We start from the raw sequence: 19,117 nt of genomic DNA, 5'->3' as shown, positions 1-19,117 counted from the left end.
TCCCTCTTGCTCTTTAGTTTGACCAGCATGTCTCAACTCAGCCATGTTGGCCTCTTCCCTTGCTTGCCTGATTTCTTACACCTGGGAACTGAGAGTTCTTGTGCTGTATGGAACATGTCCTGGAAGATCTGCCAGCTCTCTTCTGTTCCCTTGCCCCTGAGGACCATTTCACAGGGAGTCCTGCTGACTAACTCCTTGAAGAGCTGGAAGTCTGCTTTCCTAAAATTTAGGGTCTTGACTATACTCCTAGCTTTTCCTATATCTGTCAGGAGTGTGAATTCCACGAATGCATGATCACTGCAGCCCAGGCTGCCCCCAGTGTTGATGTCACAGGTGAGCTCACTTGCATCGGTGACCATCAGGTCCAGTATTGCATCCCCTCGGTAGGACTGTCTATTACGTGGCTCAAGAAGTTACCCTCAAGGCATTCTAGGAATCTCTTGGATTGCCTACAGCTCACTATGCTATTTTTCCAGCAGATGTCGGGGTAGTTGAAGTCCCCCAGTAAGACAAGAGCCTGTGAGCGTGAAGCCTACTGGAGTTGGAGGAAGGCAGCTTTGTCAATAGGCTCCCCTTGATGAGGCAGCCTTGATCTGAAGTCAAATGCCATTTGGCACCTTGAGTGTCTAGAGAGCACCAATGAGGTGGGTTGTCTCCACCAGGGGCTGGCTGCCAGGGTGGCATGAGCACAAGGCTGGTTCACATGAGAAAGGTAGAGATGGAGCATCCCAATCCAGCAGATAAGAGACAACACCCATGTCAAAAGTAGGTACGTAAGTTTGAGCTTCTCTGCTGACTCTCCCCATGCCTCAGCTGGCCAGTATGTTGGTTTTGCTTCTTTGCAAGCCACCACCTGATTAACAGCCTGGCACTAATCAGTGCATGGACCTGAGCCCAGCCTCCAAATCTGCAGCCAGTGCTGCAGGGCTGGCAGGGGGACACGTCCACAGAGGGACCACTGCCACCTCCTCAGGCACACAGAAGACACTGCCCTGGTTGCAGGGGGTCCTTGGCAGCTTCTGCCCATTGCATCATGTGTGAGGACAGAATGGAAGGGCTGGGTGGTGGTGGGAGATTTGGCAAACTCTCTTTGGCCCGGAGCAGTCCTGCTGAGGGATTTGCAGTCCCTCCCTTGGCTGTGCCTGGAGCATCCTGCAGTGGCGAGGGACGCTGCTCCCCACCCAGCATGCCCTCCCCATTCGGGCACAGTGCGCAGACGCTCTCGGGGCTGCAGCAGCTCATGCTGTTCGGCATCCTGCAGCGCGGTTTGCAGATGCTCCCGCCCACTCTCCACTGTCGCTTCCGAGGTGGGGAGGGGGACCCAGGGACCCCGGCCAGATCCCCTCCACCGGAAGTCTCCCCTCTCCCCTCCCCATCCCACAGCCTCCCAGGCTACCCGGAACCCAGGATCTCCGCTGTCTCCACAGCCCCCAGGGACCAAGGCGCCTGGATACTTGGGAGGAGGTTTGCAGCGATGTGTCTCCACACCCCTGGCCCTGCCTCCCCCCCTTCCCCTCTGTCTGCCTGCCTACCCCTCCGCCTCCCTCTCCATCGCAGCCATCCATAGCCCTGCATCTTCCTCTCTGCCCAAACATCCCTCCCTGTCTGTCCCTGTATCTCATCTGTCTGCCCCTTACTCTCTCTCCCACTTCCTCTTCCACCTCTCCCTCTACTTGATTTTCAGTCCATCCCTGTGGACCCCGGCCTTGATTCTCGTGAGTGTCTGCTTGTTTGTGCGTATTGTCTCTTCATCGTCCCTGCTCACTGGGGAGAGTTTTCTCCTATTGAATCCATTCCTCTGTCCATCCCTCATCCCTACTCCCCCAAGGACTTACACCCTGTTTGCTCCATCTGTCCACTGTCAGCATGATGGTGGGGTGGGTTTTTCTTCCGGTGCCCCCCCCACCCTGTCACCCCAGAGGGGGAACTGGGGAAATTGAGGTAAATGTATCTGAACTAGAGGGATGTATGTGGATGGGTTTGGGGTGGGGGAGGTACCTTTCACCTGGCACTTGGCCAGAAGACAGCCACTTGAACTACACCTTCCTCCCAGTGCCTTTCTGGGATTTGCTCTGCAATCATGGAATACCTGACCCTGGCCTCATTTCTCTCTCCATCATGTTCCCCCTTACTATCTGGACTTTGAACCTGCCCTCACAGGTATTGTGTCTTGGGCAGCTACATTCACACAATACTGTTGTGACGGGGACCTGCTCATATCTTCTAAAATGGACCCCTCCACCTGTCTATCCATCCATCCATTTCAAAAATATTCTGATGTCTTTCTGTGTGTCCACTTGTGCATCCATCTGTCCCAAAATGGACCTTGTCTGCCAATTTATCCATCCAGCCATGGATGGATAGCCATGCTTTGTTCATCCTAATACAGTCCCGTACATCCATTCACTCTTACTTTCACACCTTCTTCCCTCCATCTCCCTTTGCTATCCTGCAGTTCTCTTCAGGATTCTCCCATGGTGGGGGTGGGGTGCAGACCTTCTCAATGCAGAGATACTCCTGATGGTCTCCCAGTGCTCATGAACAGGGATTTCTGAATCTCTGGGTTTGCACTGCCTGTACACGGTGGGCTGGGGCTTCCAGCTATGTGTAGGACTGGGGAAATGGCAAGGAATCTTCACCCGATAGGGACTGCCTGGTGGTTTCTGTGGATGTCTCCTCTTACAGGAGACCCTTCTTGTCTGCAGGTCTCCCGAAATGTGGCGTCAGAGCTTTGGACTTCTAGGAAAATCCTATACCCATGACAGTGAGCTGGGCATCAGACAATGGAGGGACATTTGGGGGATGGGGGATGCTCCCAAAGGGGGATGAAGAAAGAAGGATAGACAGTCATAGGGGGAGTATCTGGGCTGGAACTTCACAAAGTGAAACAAAGATGGGAATGGTGAAGAGCTCTATGGGAAACAGGTGGGGAACAGAGGCATGGGGAAAAAGGGAAGCTGGGGCGGTAGGGGAAAGACACTGTTCTATGGCAGGCTCACACTAGACCCTCAGTAATGCTTCCCAGGGTGGGAACAGCCACATTCTGGAAGTAGCCCCAACCACCTCCTTGTGCCGTTTATGTGTGCTGATGGACAGGTTGCATCTCCCAACAGCAACAGGATCCTTTTTGCTGGGGAGGTGGCTCCACAGACCCCTGTACTCACTGCCTCTGTGTAGTGCTGTGGTGGATGTTGCTATCCAGGATTATGTGGCTGACGTGGCCGCTGAACTCATCTACCAGAACAAGAGTCCGATCTCCACAGAAGTCCTCTTCGTCTTCCCCCTGGGCCCGCACATGGCCATCTACTCATTCCAGGCCTGCAGTGAGGATGCCAAGGTCCAGGCCATGCTGCGGGATAAGGTACCAACATCCAGGGACGAATGGGTGAACCACCACAGGGACATGGGATGAGCGGCCCATGGCCTGCCTGGTAATCAGCTTTCTGTCCCTCCTTTTCCCACCCAGGCCCAGCAGCTGCATGAGGCTACAGGAGGCTGGGAGAATCTGGAATACCTTCAGGATCAGTCTCAGTATCCGGGTGAGGTGTTTGCCTGCTTCCTGGGCACCCTGTCCCCTGGCAGGGAGCTGGTTGTGACCTTGCGCTACGTCCAAGAGCTGCCACGGGAACCAGATGGAGCAGCCCATTTTGTACTGCCGCCCACACTGCATCCCTACACAAAACTCTATGGTGAGTGACCCCACAAGGAACCTGCCCTCCCAGTTACACACCCCACAGAAGGGTCACAGACTCCCCGCGTACTTTATGAACAGACATGACACAACTTCCCTTTTCACCCACAGAAGACCCACAGTTTTCCCCCATGCAGCCCCTGGACACATCCACATATTCTTCCCTGTGCCCCATGAGAGGATCCACATCTCCCACACACATTTCCCATAAAGAGACTCATGGACCCCTCCATACGACTTATTCACACACCCCCAGTTCTCTCCGGTATCCTATATATGGATGCCAAATCCTAACCCCCACACCCCTGCAGGCAGAGTCTTTGCCCTCCCTAGTGTCATGTTTTTAACTTGCAGCCTGGAATTGTCTCACTAGCAAGCTGCCCTACAGCCTGCTGCTCACTGCTAGTCTGCAGTCACCCCGTGGAGTGGCCAATCTCCAGGCTAACTTCACCCTCACCCCTTTGATCTACACTGCCCAGGACCACAGCACTGCACAGGTATGCCCGCCTGAGTGCCAGGATCCCAGGGGGAGCTGGGGAGGGGTGTCATCACTGAGAAAAAGGGGATGTACTGGGATCAGTGCCTGTGCTCCTGGATGAATGCTGGGTCTGGTCCCCTCCTCCTGTGTATGACCAGCCACCCTGTCTCCAGGTGTCACTGGCTGGCAGCCCCCCAAGTCATCATGATTTGGAGCTGCTGGTGTATTTTGGAGACCCCACTGCAGTCAGTGCTGTGGTGGAGAAAGGAGACCCTGGGGCCCCTCCAGGTAAGTGCAGCTGGGCACGGAAAACGGAGACACCTCTGGGTTGCAGGAGGCACAGGGAGACACTGGGGATTCTGGTGGGTGAGGTATCATTAGACCCTGGGATGGGAATGGGAGGCATTCAGATGGGATAGTTTGGGTCCTGGGGATCCAGGGTAGGGTGCTGGGGACACTGTGGTGAGGTATCAGATATAGCAGCATGCTTACAGGAAGTTCTATGTTAGGGCTCACTGGGTAGCTGTATTGGAGGCACTGGGTTGGAATACACGGGGCACTGGGCTGTGCAATTGGTGGACAGTAGAGTAGGGTAATGACATACCAGTGTGGGGCACCACGGGATCTGGGATGGTGGAAGCTGAAAGCACAATGAGAATTAGAACCAGGATGAGGCGGCAAGTCCTTATCTGGCCTTCATCCCACCCCATACTTCCTCCAGGCTCCCTTCTTGGTGACCCCATGGTATTGGTGACGCTGGCACCCAGCATCCCTGAGGCAGTGCCTGGGCAGTGCCAGTCTGGAGAGTTAATCTTCCTCCTGAACACCACTTTCCTTGAACATGCACAGGTACCCCAGCTGAGCAGGGACCAGGATGGGATGAAGGATGGGGAGGGGCCCAGGGCAGGCATCTACAGAGGGACAGAGATGTGAAGGTAGACTGGTGGGGCCTGAAATTCTCTTGAAATATCTCGCGTGCCCAGGGGAGTTCAGGGTACTGGCTCAGGTCATCCAGGGGTGTCCAGAGGCTTTAGGAGGACCAGACTATGGGCAAAGGCATCTGTACCCCCAACAAGTGTCTCCCAAGACCTGCCTGCTGTGTCTTTCCACAGCACTCCCTGATCTTCCTTCTCAAAAGCCTGCCCCTGGGCTGCTACTTCAACATCTACTGCTATGGAGAAACCTCTGTGGGCATCTACCCGTGAGCAAACGTGGGGCAGGCTGGGTGTTATGGGGCTGGATTAGATGCTGGTGTGTAGGGCTGGATAGTGTGGGGCATGGCTGGGTGCTGTGGGCCTAGAATGGGTGCTGTAGGTCTGGGTTAGATGCTGGAGGGCTGGTGTACATGCTCTGAATTGGCTGGTTGGTATGAGGCAAGGTTGGGTGCCAGAGGGCTTGGATTCTGGGGATGGCATCTTTGTGGCATTGTGGAATGGCACTTCTTGGGGTTCTGTTGAGCAAAGTCTTGTAGAAACTATGAAGCCAGGTATCTTCAAGAACTACTGAGAGGCAGGGACTTGCAGAGGACCCTAAGAGCATAGCTGTGGGAAGTGCTGTGGGGCAGGGTCTCAGGCAGAACTAAGCATAGAGCAATGTGCTCTCCAAACATGCTCTTCCCCCTGCAGGCAAAGTGTTGAATATACTCAGGACAACCTGACCGAGGCCATGCGGCGCATCCCCTCCACCTGCTCCAGTTTGGGTGACAACAATCTGCTGGGAACCCTCCAATCAATCTACAATACCCCTCGCCCCCGTGGGCATGCGCGCCAGGTCTGGGTGCAGGGCACGGAGGGGTGGAAGGACAGATGTCCCAGGAGGAGAGAGAGGACACAGGAGCGTGGGTGGAAGGAGCCACCCAAAGTACATGGTGGTCACAAGGGAGCAAGAAGGCTACCATGGGGTGTGGAGGAGTGGAGAAGTGGGTCTATATCTTTGGGGTTTTCTGTCCCTGAGTGGATATGTCTCCCTGAGGTAGTATCTCTACAAGGGGTATCTCTCCTGGGCCCCTCTCTCCCTTTCAGGGGCCTGTTCTCCCCATTTTGGAGTCCCTGTGCAGGGCCCCACAACTCATGTCCCTTGTCTCCCAGCTCTTCATCTTCATGGCCAGGCTACCCCCTGACAAGGAAGCCATCGCTGCTGAGGTCTGCCGTCACCGCAATAGCCACCGGTAATGGGGGACTCCCTGCCCCCAGTCCTCCAGTCACCTTTTGGTTGTCCAGTCATTTCCATCCCTGACGAGGGCCCCTGTTCACTGGTGTCTGTCCAGTCCTTGGTCCCCTCCAGTGTCCCAAAGATCCTTCCCACTGTGCACAGGTCTCCTGTGCCAAGCCTCCATATGGGAGTCTTTGCTTACTACTCCCACAACAAAGGCACCCTTCACAGAGTAAGCAGGGAGGCTGAAGCACAGGGCTTGTACACCCAGTGTGCCCCCAAGCTCTGCCCCAACTCTGCCCCAAGTCCCAGCTCTTCTCTGCCAGCTCCCTGTCTAACCCCAGCTCCAACCCCAGTCCTTCACTCCCTGCTCCTTCCTCCTGCCCCTTTGTTCTGCATGCCAGCTTTGTTCCCCTGGCTTTAAGTCCAGCCTGTGTTTTCCAGCCTCTAACCTGACATCCTTGCACCCACCTCTGGCTCTCATCTCTAACACCTTTCCCTGCTTCCCCCACAGGTGTTTCTCTTTCTGCTTCTCTGAGGACAGCGCTGCCCTGGCTATGGCCCTGGCCAAGGAGACAGGGGGTGAAGCTACCTACGTCTCCTCTGACAACACTATGACAGTTATGGTAGGAACCCAGGAGCCCCAGCAAGTCCCCCTCTGTTCCACAGACACACTGACTTCCAAGTACGCCAGCACTTGGACTGCCCACACACAGTAGTTGAGACCCAGGTGCCCCACGAACCCAAGCACTCAGGCTTCCCTTGACTTTACTCAACCACACCACCCCACTGAGAACCCAGGTGCCTGGGCTTCTGCCCCGCTATAATCCACAGACCTGACTGTGCCCAGGGAAGCCAGCTGGTACAGGCTATCCGACACATTTCACTGTCCCCCAGGGAACCTTGACACCAGGGACCATGGGCTGAACCCTGGTGGAGCTGCAAACTGTGGTGTCCTGCTCTGTGTCCCAAGGTGTTGAAGTGCCTGAAGCGGGCCCTCAAGCCAGCAGCTGAGGGAGTTTCTCTGAGCTGGACCCTGCCCCATGGCCTGGAGGTTGAGGAGCTGGGGGGCACCCCTCAGTCCATCTTTCAGGGTCAACACAGCCTCCTCTATGCCCAGATCCATGGACAGGCACAGGTGAGAGCCGAGACTACAGTCACCCCAGTTACTTCGCAATAGCCTTCCAGTAACCACTAGTAACCTCTCAGTAACTTCCCAGTATCCCCCAGTAACCAACTTGTGTCCCAGGTAATATCCAGTAGCTTCCTATGTGTTCCCAGGATACGACGGTGGCCAAGGGTATCATGACCTTGCAGTACAGACTGGATGGCCAGGATGTCACTCACAGGATTGAATTCCCACTGTGCCCACAGGGAGATGGCCGGTGAGAGCCTGTCCTAAGGGAAGATGCATGCATCCCCCTCATTTCTAACATGGACTCCAGCTGAGAGGAGGCCCAGTTAGCTTATGCATTCTCACCTTCCACACACAATCCCAAACTGGCAGAGAACCCAGCTGTCCGAACATGCCCCACTTCCCTGCTTTGACCCCGCAGGGGTAGGACCAAGGAACCTGGGCATCACTTCCCTGCAGACAGACAAAGACCCAGACATCCAGGTTTTCCCTCTGCCCATCCTCACCCCTGAAGGGAGAAAACCCAGGTGTCCAGGCGCTCTCTCTGTCCACCTTTCCCCAGCAGGGAGACAAGCCAGGTGGTCAGACCTCACCCCACTCTGTCCCCAGGCTGGCTGGGCATCGTCTGGCTGCAAGATCCTTGCTGAAGAGGTTGTTGCCAGAGATTGTGAGTGGATCAGGTGATGAAACAAGGCATCGCGCAGCTGAGATCAGCCTCACTTCGGGGATCATCTGCCCCTTTACCAGCTATGTGGGGGTTCGCATATCACAAAGGGTCCAAGGTAAGGAAAGGCACTTGTGGGAAAAAGCTGGTGGGGCAGCTCCATGGGATGTCCTCATCCCACTGGAGCTGGAACCCCAGCCACAGGGCACCCCCAGTGTCATGGGGTATGCCCCATCAACATCAGGTGCTTCTTTCCCATGTGCTTAATTCAGCCCCTTTCCCTGCTTGCCCTCAAAGGGCCCCTGGCACTGTTGTTACCCCGCCAGTCATTCATCCCCTGCCAGATCGTTGAGCTTTGTGGCTCCAGAAAAGTCTCTTCATGCTTTCCTATGCCCATCTGGGTCCCACCTGGCTGGCTGACAGCAATGTGTGACTCATGGCTTGCCTTCCGTCGACTCACCCATGCCATTGCCGCCCTGCCCCAGCGGGGGGCTTGCTCCAAAGGTATGTGATAATCTAATGCCTTATAGGAGGATTATGCTGCCGTGTCTTGCCCACGGCATGGAAACTGATGAATTTTGCCTTTAACCCTTCCTTTAGTTACCTTTAAACCTGCAAGTCCTTCAGCAAATATGAGGCCCAGCTCAGGGACACCCGGGGAGGGGAGAAGGATAGTTCTGGATCACAAATACACATTTGAATAAGATGTGTTGGGGGGTTATCAAGAGAGGTCTTGGGACATGGCTGGGCAGGAATGCCAGGAGAAGAGGCAATGGTCCAAGCTGGGGGTGAGTTAGGAGTGTCCACAAAGGACTGCAGGTGGTAGTGCTTTGGGGACATGCAGGGAGGAGCTTAGACTGCAGGTAGCTGCCTAAAGAAGAGCAGAGATAATGCTCTGGGACATTGCACAGGGGAATAGAGAAGGGTCAGCTTCCTGTGATTCTCCCAACCCTCCTGTTCACATCTTCTCCCACAGAATGCAAACCACCACAACCATCAGTTTCTTCTCTTAAGTACGTGGATGCCACAGAATTTTTTTTGTGCTCTCCAATGTTGGCGCAATGGTCCACAAAAGCCATTGCTGAGTGCCAGGAGCTGGTGGCACTGCAGAATGTAGATGGCTCCTGGGCCCTCAGCTCAGGACTGGCCTCTGTGCTGGAAATCAATGAGGCTGAAATCAAGGGAAAGATGCCTGGTGAGGTAAGGGGAGAACCTCTTATGGTGACAACATGTCATCCTGGGGCAGTGGGAACCCCTCAGCTGGTGGCAACACTGGTAACCCAAGGGCAGCCAGAGGGGAATGAAGGTATAAGAAACCATAAGCCATCATGGATGGGGTAGGAAGCAGTGAGGGGGCCGTGAGGATGCTCAGCACTGCATGCTGGTCTGAGTCGTTGTTCTACAGGTCATGGAGCCAAGCATCTGGGCCACAGTGCTGGCTGTGACCTGGCTGCACAGAAACGACACGTGTTACCAAGACTTCTGTGAGTTGTTGGAGGCCAAGGCTGTGACCTGGCTGTGCAGCCAAGCTGGTGAGTCTTGAAGGTCCTTTTCCTGCTGATCCCCACAGCACAGCCTCCTCCCTTCTGTCTCCAGTGGGACCTGCCTTACCCCTTCACAGGACCACAGTTTCCAGGGGGGCAGTTGAAGGAGTCCTGTGTCCCCTTTCTTCTTTCCATCTGTGGACTCTCCCTCCTGCCTGTCTCTCCCTGATTGCAGTGCCCCATCTGGACAAGTGCCTGGAGGCAGCCAACACTCTCCTTGGGACCAGCGTGAAGCCAAGTGTCTTCAGGCTCTGAGCTCAACGCATGCCTTGTGCTACAGACTGGCAGCACCTGCAGAGCTAAAAAGGGCCAGAAAGTATAGCCTAAATTCACCTACCATGCTGAGATACCACTGTTGCTACCATCTGGGGTCTTACACTATAGATGAATTCTCAGTGCTTGTGTCTTATGCTAGTTGGGCTGAACCTGTATCATGCTGAACTCCTCAAGAGAAAACCTCTAGTTCAGAGACTCCAGTGTGTTTTGTTTGGGCAGAGGTGGGAGTGGGAAGGAAGCATCACATTCCCCAGTGGCTGCCCTTCCCGAATTCGGCTTTGGCAAAATGGGCTACTGGCCTCCACAAAGATAGCGCTTAGGGACATGGTTTAGTGGTAGACTTGGTAGTGTTAGGTTAATGGTTGGAATCCATGACCCTACAGGTCTTTTCCAACCTAAATGATTCTATGATTCTATGGTTTCTGTCTTGACAGGAGAGTGCTGTACACACTAGAAAAGTTCAGTGTTTAGAGTTGTCAACAGCAGGCACAATAGCAGTGGCTCCCAATGAAGGACTCCTGCTGCACCCCACTTGCTGACCTCTTTGCTTTACTCCAATAGACCAGGAACTCCCATATCTGCATTGCCATGTAAAACATTTTGGAAATAAAACTCTCATCTGCACCAGACCCAGCCCATCATAATGTCCAAGAGAACTCATGTGGGGTGAGATTGGTTTGAAAACTATCATCATGTTGGAGTTGGAACTGCAGGAGGTTTTGGTCAGCAAACAGTCATGCAATGTACTCCCTACTGCCCCAGAGCCCTGTTGGCAAGCTTCTGGTTAATTTTCCAGTAAACAGTGAATCTTCTGTAAGTCAAAAGGTGTGATATAGCCTTTATTTAGTTGGGCGTATGATCCTTCCTTCCTTCCAGGGGCTATCTGTGAGTCACCAGAAGGGGCATGAAAGGACATTGCTTCCCAGAGAATTGTGTATTGTAGTACAATAAATAAGGTGCTTCCCTTGCTCTTGGAAGAGCACAGACCTGTCCTAGGTTAGCAAGAGAGGAGCTGAGGACTTGCCAGGCTTTTTCTAGACTACTTTTGGCTTGAACATATTTCAGCTTCATCTTAGAAGCAGCAGCTGTAGCAACACTTTGCCCAGCAGATAGGTGACTGATGTTTAACTTATCACAGCTGTAACACAAAAGTTGTCAGGTAATTGATGTCCAACTTGATTTTAGCTTTAACTTTCTAACTCCATTGAAGCACACAACCCTGAAAATAAATGCTGTTTTCTCTTCAAGATTCACCTGTGCTGTCTGGAGCAGACACAGTGCAAATGTTTGTGTGCACTGGCAACCCCTCCTGCCCTGGAGGTCAGTGGGGAGACAGAGGAGTCACTTTCCCCAGAGATGTAAATGGGATGGGGCTGAGAGGAATGTGCCCTCCCACACTCTTTGGGGTGTAGAAGGAGGAACAAAGGGCATTGGGGACCTCACATTTTGGAGAGGTGAATCATGACTGTGAGGATATACTGCTAGCTCAGCTTACTTCAGCCACCAACAAATGTATTGTTGATCAAGGGAGAGGTTTTGGCTTCTTGCCTCCAAAAGACTCCCAGGAATGACTCATCTGATCCTACTTTGTTGGTCTCCATGGCCTGGAGGGAATACCAGACTCTACTTCTTTCTTCCCGTTGACCATTGGCAGAGGCCGAAAAGGCAGCCTCAGTTACCCACAGCTGCCTAATTCTGAAGGAGTCAAACCCATTATAGTAGTCTGCAGGATGTGAGCCGAATCCCCTTTCTGGAGCGTCATCTGGCTCTGCTGCATCAGTTTGGAAAAGCCTGTGCTTGTTGCCCCACCTCAGTTTCTCTTTTTCTCAGAGTAGGCTGAAATGCTTTGGAGGTCTGGGGAAAGACTACCATTGCCTGAGGTGTTGAAACAGTTTGCACCAGCTCAGAGCTTTCCTCTTCCACAGGGATACACTTATGCAGTGCTCCCTCCCTTAAATCCCAGGGGAGACACCCTCCAGGGCACTATTTCTATAACACTAAGAAATGGCAGTCAGGTGCTTCAGGCCCAGAGCTCCATCTATGGAAGGAAAAGTGAAAGAGCCAAACTTTCTGTTGGCCTTCCTGTGAGATAAGGGTTTTCAGAGAGAATAGGGAGGGAAGCCATATGAGGCAGAACAGGTGACACACAGACCTGCGTCTTTGTTCCCTGTCACCATCACAGGAAAGGTCCTTACACTCTTCATACACAGTTTTCAGTGGGGGAATCTCTCCTAATAGGACTTGTCATCAACGTCTCCAGACACAATTCATCCCAGCCTAGGAGAAATGTGGAATAAGTGAATGGGGTCTCCTGTGACAGCACCATGATCTCATCACCCTTATTGGAAGCAAGCTGTGCGATAGAAAAACAACCCACAAAAACAAAGAACTGAGGCCTTGATATGTGGGACAGAAGGTCAGGGGCACAGCTGGAGCACCGAAGCAGGAGAGAGTGCTTATCTATGTGGCGCTAGTGTGATAGAACACATTCAGAGTCAGAGAGAAAGGAAAAATACTAGCTCAGGAGGCAGACTATACTAAGTCTGCTCTTTTGTTAATAAACTATTTCAGCTTTGCTTGTGCATGGATACAGAATCCATGTCGTGAATCGCCACAAATGGTGCACCATGTGAGGAGTGACAAATCAACCTAAGAATGTGAACTGGTGGCGAGCCCAACAGGACTGAAGTGCTGCTGAAAGGAAGCAGGAGCCAGCTGCAATCCCTCATCGACTGAGGTGAGCTGTGGGGAACTATGGGGAGTAATATATCGTCCAAGGAGAAGTCAGTACTGAGCCTAATGGAGGGACTCCTACAAAAGCACACGGCTGATATCGACCCACAGTCATTAAAGAAAATTTTGAAGTGGTTATTGCTAAACTGTGAGGGGGTCAATGCAGTTAACATTTTAAAACATGAAACTTGGGATGAAGCAGGAGTTAAATTGTGGGATAGAGCAACAAGGTTGGATAAAACCGCAGCAGAGCTCTTAACTACCTGGAGACAACTATTAGAGCTTATGCTCAAGCAGGAAGCTAGTTACCGAGATGCCGGAGAGTGTGAGTCCGCCACTCTACCCACTGCCCCCCGAGCGCCAGCTGAATCCGAGGTCCCAGAAAAAAGGAAAGCTACCCGATATAAGATTCAGGATTACCTAGGGTCCTCGAACAGTGATGATGACCCTGATGACCCATTTGATCCTGGACCCATTGACCCAGAGAAAGAACCTGATTTGTACCCCCCAGACCCACCTATGCACCAGTACCCGGGGGATTGCCAGAGTGGACCTGTTAGCCTTCAAACCAATAACCTTAGAAACATCTGCAGTCCATTTAATACCTACTGGAGTCTTTAGAACCCTGGTCAACAACAAAGTCCTCTCGTATTGGAGCGCCCGTCTACAACCCTACGAGGGCTATTTGTTTTACCCAGTGTTACTGATTCGGATTACTCTGGTGAAATCAAAATTATGCCCTGAACTCCCACCATACCCTGCACTATTGTGCAAGGCTCATGAATGGCTCAGTTAGTCTACTTTAATGCCCATCCCCCACAAACCACTAACATAGTACGAGGGTGTCAAGGCTATGGATCAACAGTAGCCCCGCATATTTTGAGGGCCCAAACAGTGAGTGCCACATGCCCCATGCTGCACTGTACCCTGACGGCGAAAGACAAGAAATCTGTCTGATTAGCTGGTATTATTGACACTGGTGCTGATGTCACCGTCATCTCTAAAGAACTGTGGCCCAAGGACTGGCCTCTGGCGCAACTTGGGGAAGCTTTAACTGGAATTGGTGGGAATGCTTTACCTTTGCAGAGTAAAAACATGATATTAATCGAAGGGCCTGACAAACATGTAGCGTTGGTGTACCCGTTTGTATTAGCAACACCAATTACATTATGGGAACGGGACTGTATGAGTCAGTGGGGAGCGCAAACTGGGTCAAATTTATCCTGCAGGCCACTGTGGCGCAAGCCACCTTAGAACCAACATGGACAACACAAACTCGGGTATGGGTGGAACAGTGGCCCCTGCCTGTTGTCAAATTGCACCATTTACACAAATTAGTTGACAAAAAATTATGTGCAGGACACATAGTACCTACCACTAGTCCATGGTATTCACCTGTGTTTGTAATTCAGAAGAAGAATGGTAAATGGCGTCTCTTACATGACCTAAGGAAAATTAATGCTGTAGTAGAGGATATGGGTGTGGTACAACCAGGCATGCCATCACCTGCCATGATTCCCTGCAGCTGGCATCTTACTATTATTGATCTAAAAGACTGTTTCTTTACAATTCCTTTGCACCCTAACAATGCCCCTAAATTTGTGTTTTCGGTCCCTTCCATTAATATTAGTGAGCCCCACAAATGCTATCATTGGGTAATGTTGCCACAAGGCATGAAAAATAGCCCTACAATATGTCAATAGTTTGTAGTGAAAGCCCTATCCCCAGTACGTGAACAATTTGCTGAAGCACTTGTCTATCACTATATGGATGATATCCTTACAGCTGCAGAATCTGATGAATATATTCAAATGACCTCAGCGTTTGCATCCCACCAAATAAAGCAGGTAGGTCTGCAAATTGCACCAGAGAAGATTCAACAGGCGAGCCCATATTTAGGGTGGAGAATAACAGAACAAAAAATCAGGCCACAACATGTAAAAATCCAAACTAATGTCAAAACACTTCATGATTTACAAAAACTCTTAGGTACTATTAATTGAGTTCGACTTCTGCTAGGTATTACGAATCATGAATTAGGCCCTTTATTTTCTCTATTGAAAGGCAACCCTGAGCTTTTATTGCCTCGCGTTTTAACCGACAGTGGCACTTACAAAGGTTTCTGACTCTATTGCTTCGCGTCAAGCAGATCGCATCTGTCCTGAACTACCCTTTCAACTAGTCATCTTGAATTCATCTACCCAGCCACATGCACTGCTTTATCAGTGGGATGTAACATGCAATGACCCCTTAGTGAAAATCAAATGGATATTTCTTGCTAATCAATTGCATAAGACCGTCGTGATGTGTCCTGAAAGTTTTGCCCTGCTAATTATTAAAGGACGACAACGACTCAGAGTATTAGCAGGACAAGATATTGCCAGAATCATTGTACCAGTGTCGTCACATATGTTACTGTATTTGATGCAAGCTTCTCTAGACTTTCAAACAGCTTTAGTAGACTTTCCTGGTCAGCTAGATAACCATAACCCGAGCCACAAGTTGATCCAACACGACTTTATATTATATGAAACCTCAAACAGAAGCCATGTATCTCTATCCGCCATCACCGTATTTACTCATGGATCAGGTCAAACTGGCCAGGCAGTTATTGTGTGGAAAGATCCATGTACTCAAACTTGGTGGTCAGATATCAGCCATGCTGATGGTTCTCCACAAATTGTGGAACTCGCTGCAGTAGTCCGAGCTTTTCAACTTTGGCAAGAACCCCTTAATATTGTAACAGACTCAGCTTATGTAGCTGGGCTAGTATCTCGTTTAGAAAATGCATGTTTGTGGGATGTTTCTCATCCGCTATTATTCCACTATCTATTCCAGCTGTCCTGTCTTTTGAATGACAGAAAAGAACCTTATTTTATTATGCATATTAGAGCGCATACGACTCTCCCCGGCCCTTTGGTTGAAGGCAACCGGCGAGAAGATGCTCTGACAATGCCTGTTCAAGTACTTCCCAATGATGGAACAAGCCCAGATTTCTGACATGTTTTTTCACCAAAATGCGAAGGCTTTACAAAAACTGTTTTCTCTGACATCTGTACAAGCCTGTGACATTATTAGTGCTTGTCCAGACTGCCAACACTTCTTTAGCACAACATCATGTGCAGGCATTAATCCTAGGGGATTGGCTGCCTTAGAATAATGGCAAACAGGTGTTACCCATTTTCCAACATTTGGTCACTTGAAATATATTCATGTTTCTGTTGATACCTTCTCGGGAGCAATTTTCACTTCTTGTCATGCCAGAGAAAGAGCCTAAGACGTAATCAAACACTTTACCTGTGCCTTTGCATCCTTAGGTATCCCACGTATAATTAAGACTGATAATGGCCCAGTCTATATCTCATATTGCCTACTAACCTGTTTTCAAGACTGAGAGGTGAAACACATCACAGGTGTTCCTCACTCCCCCACAGGGCAAGCTATCATTGAACGAGCACAGAACACCTTAAAATGCATGTTGTTACAACAAAGTGGGGGAGCTGGAACCTTAATTCCACAAGAGCATTTAGCAAAAGCACTGTATGTCCTTAACTTTTTGAATTTTTCTGATACAGGTCCACCCATTAGCTGACACTATCTCTCTCTGCAAACAGACCAGCAGAGCATTGAAGGAAAGGCTCAGGTCCTTGTACGAAATTTAGAATCTGGGATAATGGAGTGTCCCTTCCTCCTAATAACATGGGGGAGTGGTTATGCTTGTGTCTCCACAGGGTCAGGACCTTGCTGGATCCCAGCCCATTGCGTTCAGCCATATCGGTATCAACCCTCAACAGAAAATTCCACATCAGAAGAACCAAACCCTACTGAAGGAAAATTAAGACGCTTTGTTTGTTGATTGTATTTATGATCTGTTCATGTAATGGGGTATATTCTTGGCCAGGGTTACCCAAGCTACCATCGTCTAATAATCTTTGGGTAACACTGGCAAAAGCCATAAATCAAGACTCTTCCATTCTGAATCTATTCACAAAAGTATTCAGCAGCTAGAGAAAAAAAAAAAAACCAAAACCTGCAGAAACTGCAAATAGATGAGGATTGGAGTTGGCTTGATCAGCTCTTTAGTGGGCTACATCTGGGCGGATGGGTAAAAGTCCTTGTGAAGTATGTGATCTTTTGCATTGGTCTGTTTTTGTGTATTGTTATCTGTATCCCATATGCTTATAATGCTTATAATGTTTAATGGATAAGTCTCTGAAAACCATATTGATAGTTGAAAAAGAAGGGGGAATTGTGGAGTAAGTGATTGTGGCCTCCTGTGATCTCATCGCCCTTATTGGAAGCAAGCCGTGCGATAGAAAAACAACCCACAAAAACCCACAGAACTGAGGCCTTGATATGCAGGACAGAAGGTCAGGGGCACAACTGGAGCACCGAAGCAGGAGAGAGTGCTTATCTATGTTTATACCGTAGTATAAGCTAGTGTGATAGAACACATTCAGAGTCAGAGAGAAAGGAAAAATACTAGCTCAGGAGGCAGACTATATTAAGGCTGCTCGTTTGTGAATAAACGGCTTTTGGCTTTGCTTGTGCATGGATGTGGAGTCCGTGTTGTGAATCGCCACAAACCCCCTTGCTTTCCAACCAACTTCAGATAATTCCAGGAGATTGGGGGTGGCTGGGCTTAACTTCTGATTAACTCCAATGTAATATCATGACTAGGTTCCTTTTACATTCTCGGACACAGAATTAAGACTCAAAATGGAGTAAGTGCCAAGTCACTTTATTTGGCCAACAATAAATACGCGAGAGAAAAGCAGAGAAAGAGAGAGAGAGAGAGCGAGCGCGAGAGTGTTGCAATAGCTATCACCACGGATCTGCGGCGGTCCGTCCATCCAGTCCATCCGGTGTGTCTTTGAAGCGGGGGGTGGGGTGGGGTGGGGTGGGGGAGGATATGTTCCAGAATGCTCCTTGTGGACTCCGTTGGTTTCCCCTTTTTATAGGGTTGTCCTCTTGCATGGTCAATAACTGTTTTGCATACCCACGCCTCCCACTCGGCAGTGGGGTGCATGCCCAGTACCGTCACCAGAGGGTGCTTGAAAGTTCTAGAGGGTCCGAGCCCCTCCCATATGTTGTCAGTCGACCCTGGGCCTGAGTGCATGCACACGACACAACAGGACACACATTCCTGGACACACATTCCTGTCGGGTAGAACTCAATGGGCTGCCTTGGCGATTAAATTGTCCCTCTCAGTTGCCGTGGTGATCAGGATTCTGTAGTTAAACTGTCCTGCCAACAATGTTGAGACAAGCTTCTGGTCCCTTACAGGTGCACAGGGGATTGCTCCACCTAGTGTTGCACACCAAGTTGCTCTACTACAGGGGTTATATGCAATCAAAATACACATATTCATTAGATTTCTAGGAAATTATTATCATATTTGTACTGTTCTTGGAACTCATTAATATATGCAAAAGTCCTTAACGCATGCACATTCATGTTCATTGGTGGTCTTCCAGGTTCCTCTGGTGGTCGTCGATAGTCTTCCTCACCGTGTCTGCTGGTTGAACTCAGTCTTTGGGCCTGCTCAGTTCATTTTTGGCTTGGTTACACAATTCTTACCGATACTAAACTAGCTTATTCTAGTACATTTCCCTTATTTATTCTATTCAAGGGTACAGTGTCTCCATACTCCCTTCCATCTAATCACATATAGCAAATTCTAAGACTATCTTATTCACAAAGTATTCCAAGTATTTAAAACTTAGCTTTGTTGCTCCAATTAGAGGGGACCATATGTCCTTTTTGAAGTTGGTATCAGGTATCACCAGCAGCCCCAGCCCAGGACCCTCTTTCCCAGGCACTGGAGCCCAGCCCAGGGGCCTAAAGACTCACGGTCTCTGCCCAGGCTGGGGGATGTGGCTGCCACTCTCCCTATTGCAGGTTCAACCAGCAGTGAAGCAGAGAACCTATCCCAGAGACACACACACGGGCACAGAAAGAAACACAGACACAGATGGCACTGACATGCTGACACGGATGATCACACTGCCACAGCCAAGGCACTGCTGTCAGCAGCACCCACACACAGGACCCGTGTAACACAAGCACAGACAGCCACAATCCCCTCCTCTTCTGGGGCTGGCAGAGACAGGAAATCACTAGTGCAGGTACACACATGACACTACCAGGCTTCACAAGCATGTGACATTTGTGGGTCCCTCAAGCACTGCCATGACCCTTCTGTCTGCAGAGCACCCCTGCCTGCACCCAAGCCCTCTGACCCATCCCATGGGTTCCCTACTTGCTGACTTGTGCAGCTTGATGCACCAAACAGGCAGTACTCACACACCATTCCCACAGACATCCCACACTCGCAGGTATCCCTGGATACCAGTATGGACCCCCTGGTCACCTGATACCATTGCCCAGACTGGGGGCCTCCTACTCGACGCTGGTTTAGCTTGAAGTTTGTTGATGAATACA

General features: G+C 50.6%; 1 protein-coding gene across 1 annotated transcript; it reads left to right on the top strand.

Annotated features, from left to right (window-relative positions):
* The first annotated feature begins 1,240 nt into the window (after positions 1-1,240).
* On the top strand, positions 1,241-17,222 carry LOC104041807 (von Willebrand factor A domain-containing protein 5A-like). The gene is made up of 19 exons (XM_064454353.1): positions 1,241-1,464; positions 2,706-2,764; positions 3,114-3,361; positions 3,467-3,689; positions 4,046-4,188; positions 4,343-4,457; positions 4,891-5,018; positions 5,282-5,370; positions 5,795-5,939; positions 6,257-6,336; positions 6,835-6,946; positions 7,294-7,458; positions 7,602-7,705; positions 8,065-8,237; positions 8,417-8,623; positions 9,096-9,319; positions 9,525-9,651; positions 9,839-12,676; positions 16,404-17,222. The coding sequence occupies exons 1-18, from the start codon at positions 1,241-1,243 to the stop codon at positions 9,916-9,918; spliced, it is 2,646 nt and encodes an 881-aa protein (XP_064310423.1). The 3' UTR covers positions 9,919-12,676; positions 16,404-17,222.
* The last annotated feature ends 1,895 nt before the right edge of the window (positions 17,223-19,117 follow it).

This window comes from Phalacrocorax carbo, chromosome 6 (assembly GCF_963921805.1).
Source record: "Phalacrocorax carbo chromosome 6, bPhaCar2.1, whole genome shotgun sequence".
NCBI classification, from domain to species: domain Eukaryota; kingdom Metazoa; phylum Chordata; class Aves; order Suliformes; family Phalacrocoracidae; genus Phalacrocorax; species Phalacrocorax carbo.
This window is presented reverse-complemented; position numbering and strand designations above follow the sequence as displayed.

Coding starts and splice junctions, on each gene's coding strand:
- LOC104041807 (XM_064454353.1), top strand. CDS start 1,241: ATGCTGTTCGGCATCCTGCAGCGCGGTTTGCAGATGCTCCCGCCCACT. Junction 3,690..4,045: donor TCCCTACACAAAACTCTATG/GTGAGTGACCCC, acceptor TTTAACTTGCAG/CCTGGAATTGTCTCACTAGC. Junction 9,320..9,524: donor AGGGAAAGATGCCTGGTGAG/GTAAGGGGAGAA, acceptor GTTGTTCTACAG/GTCATGGAGCCAAGCATCTG.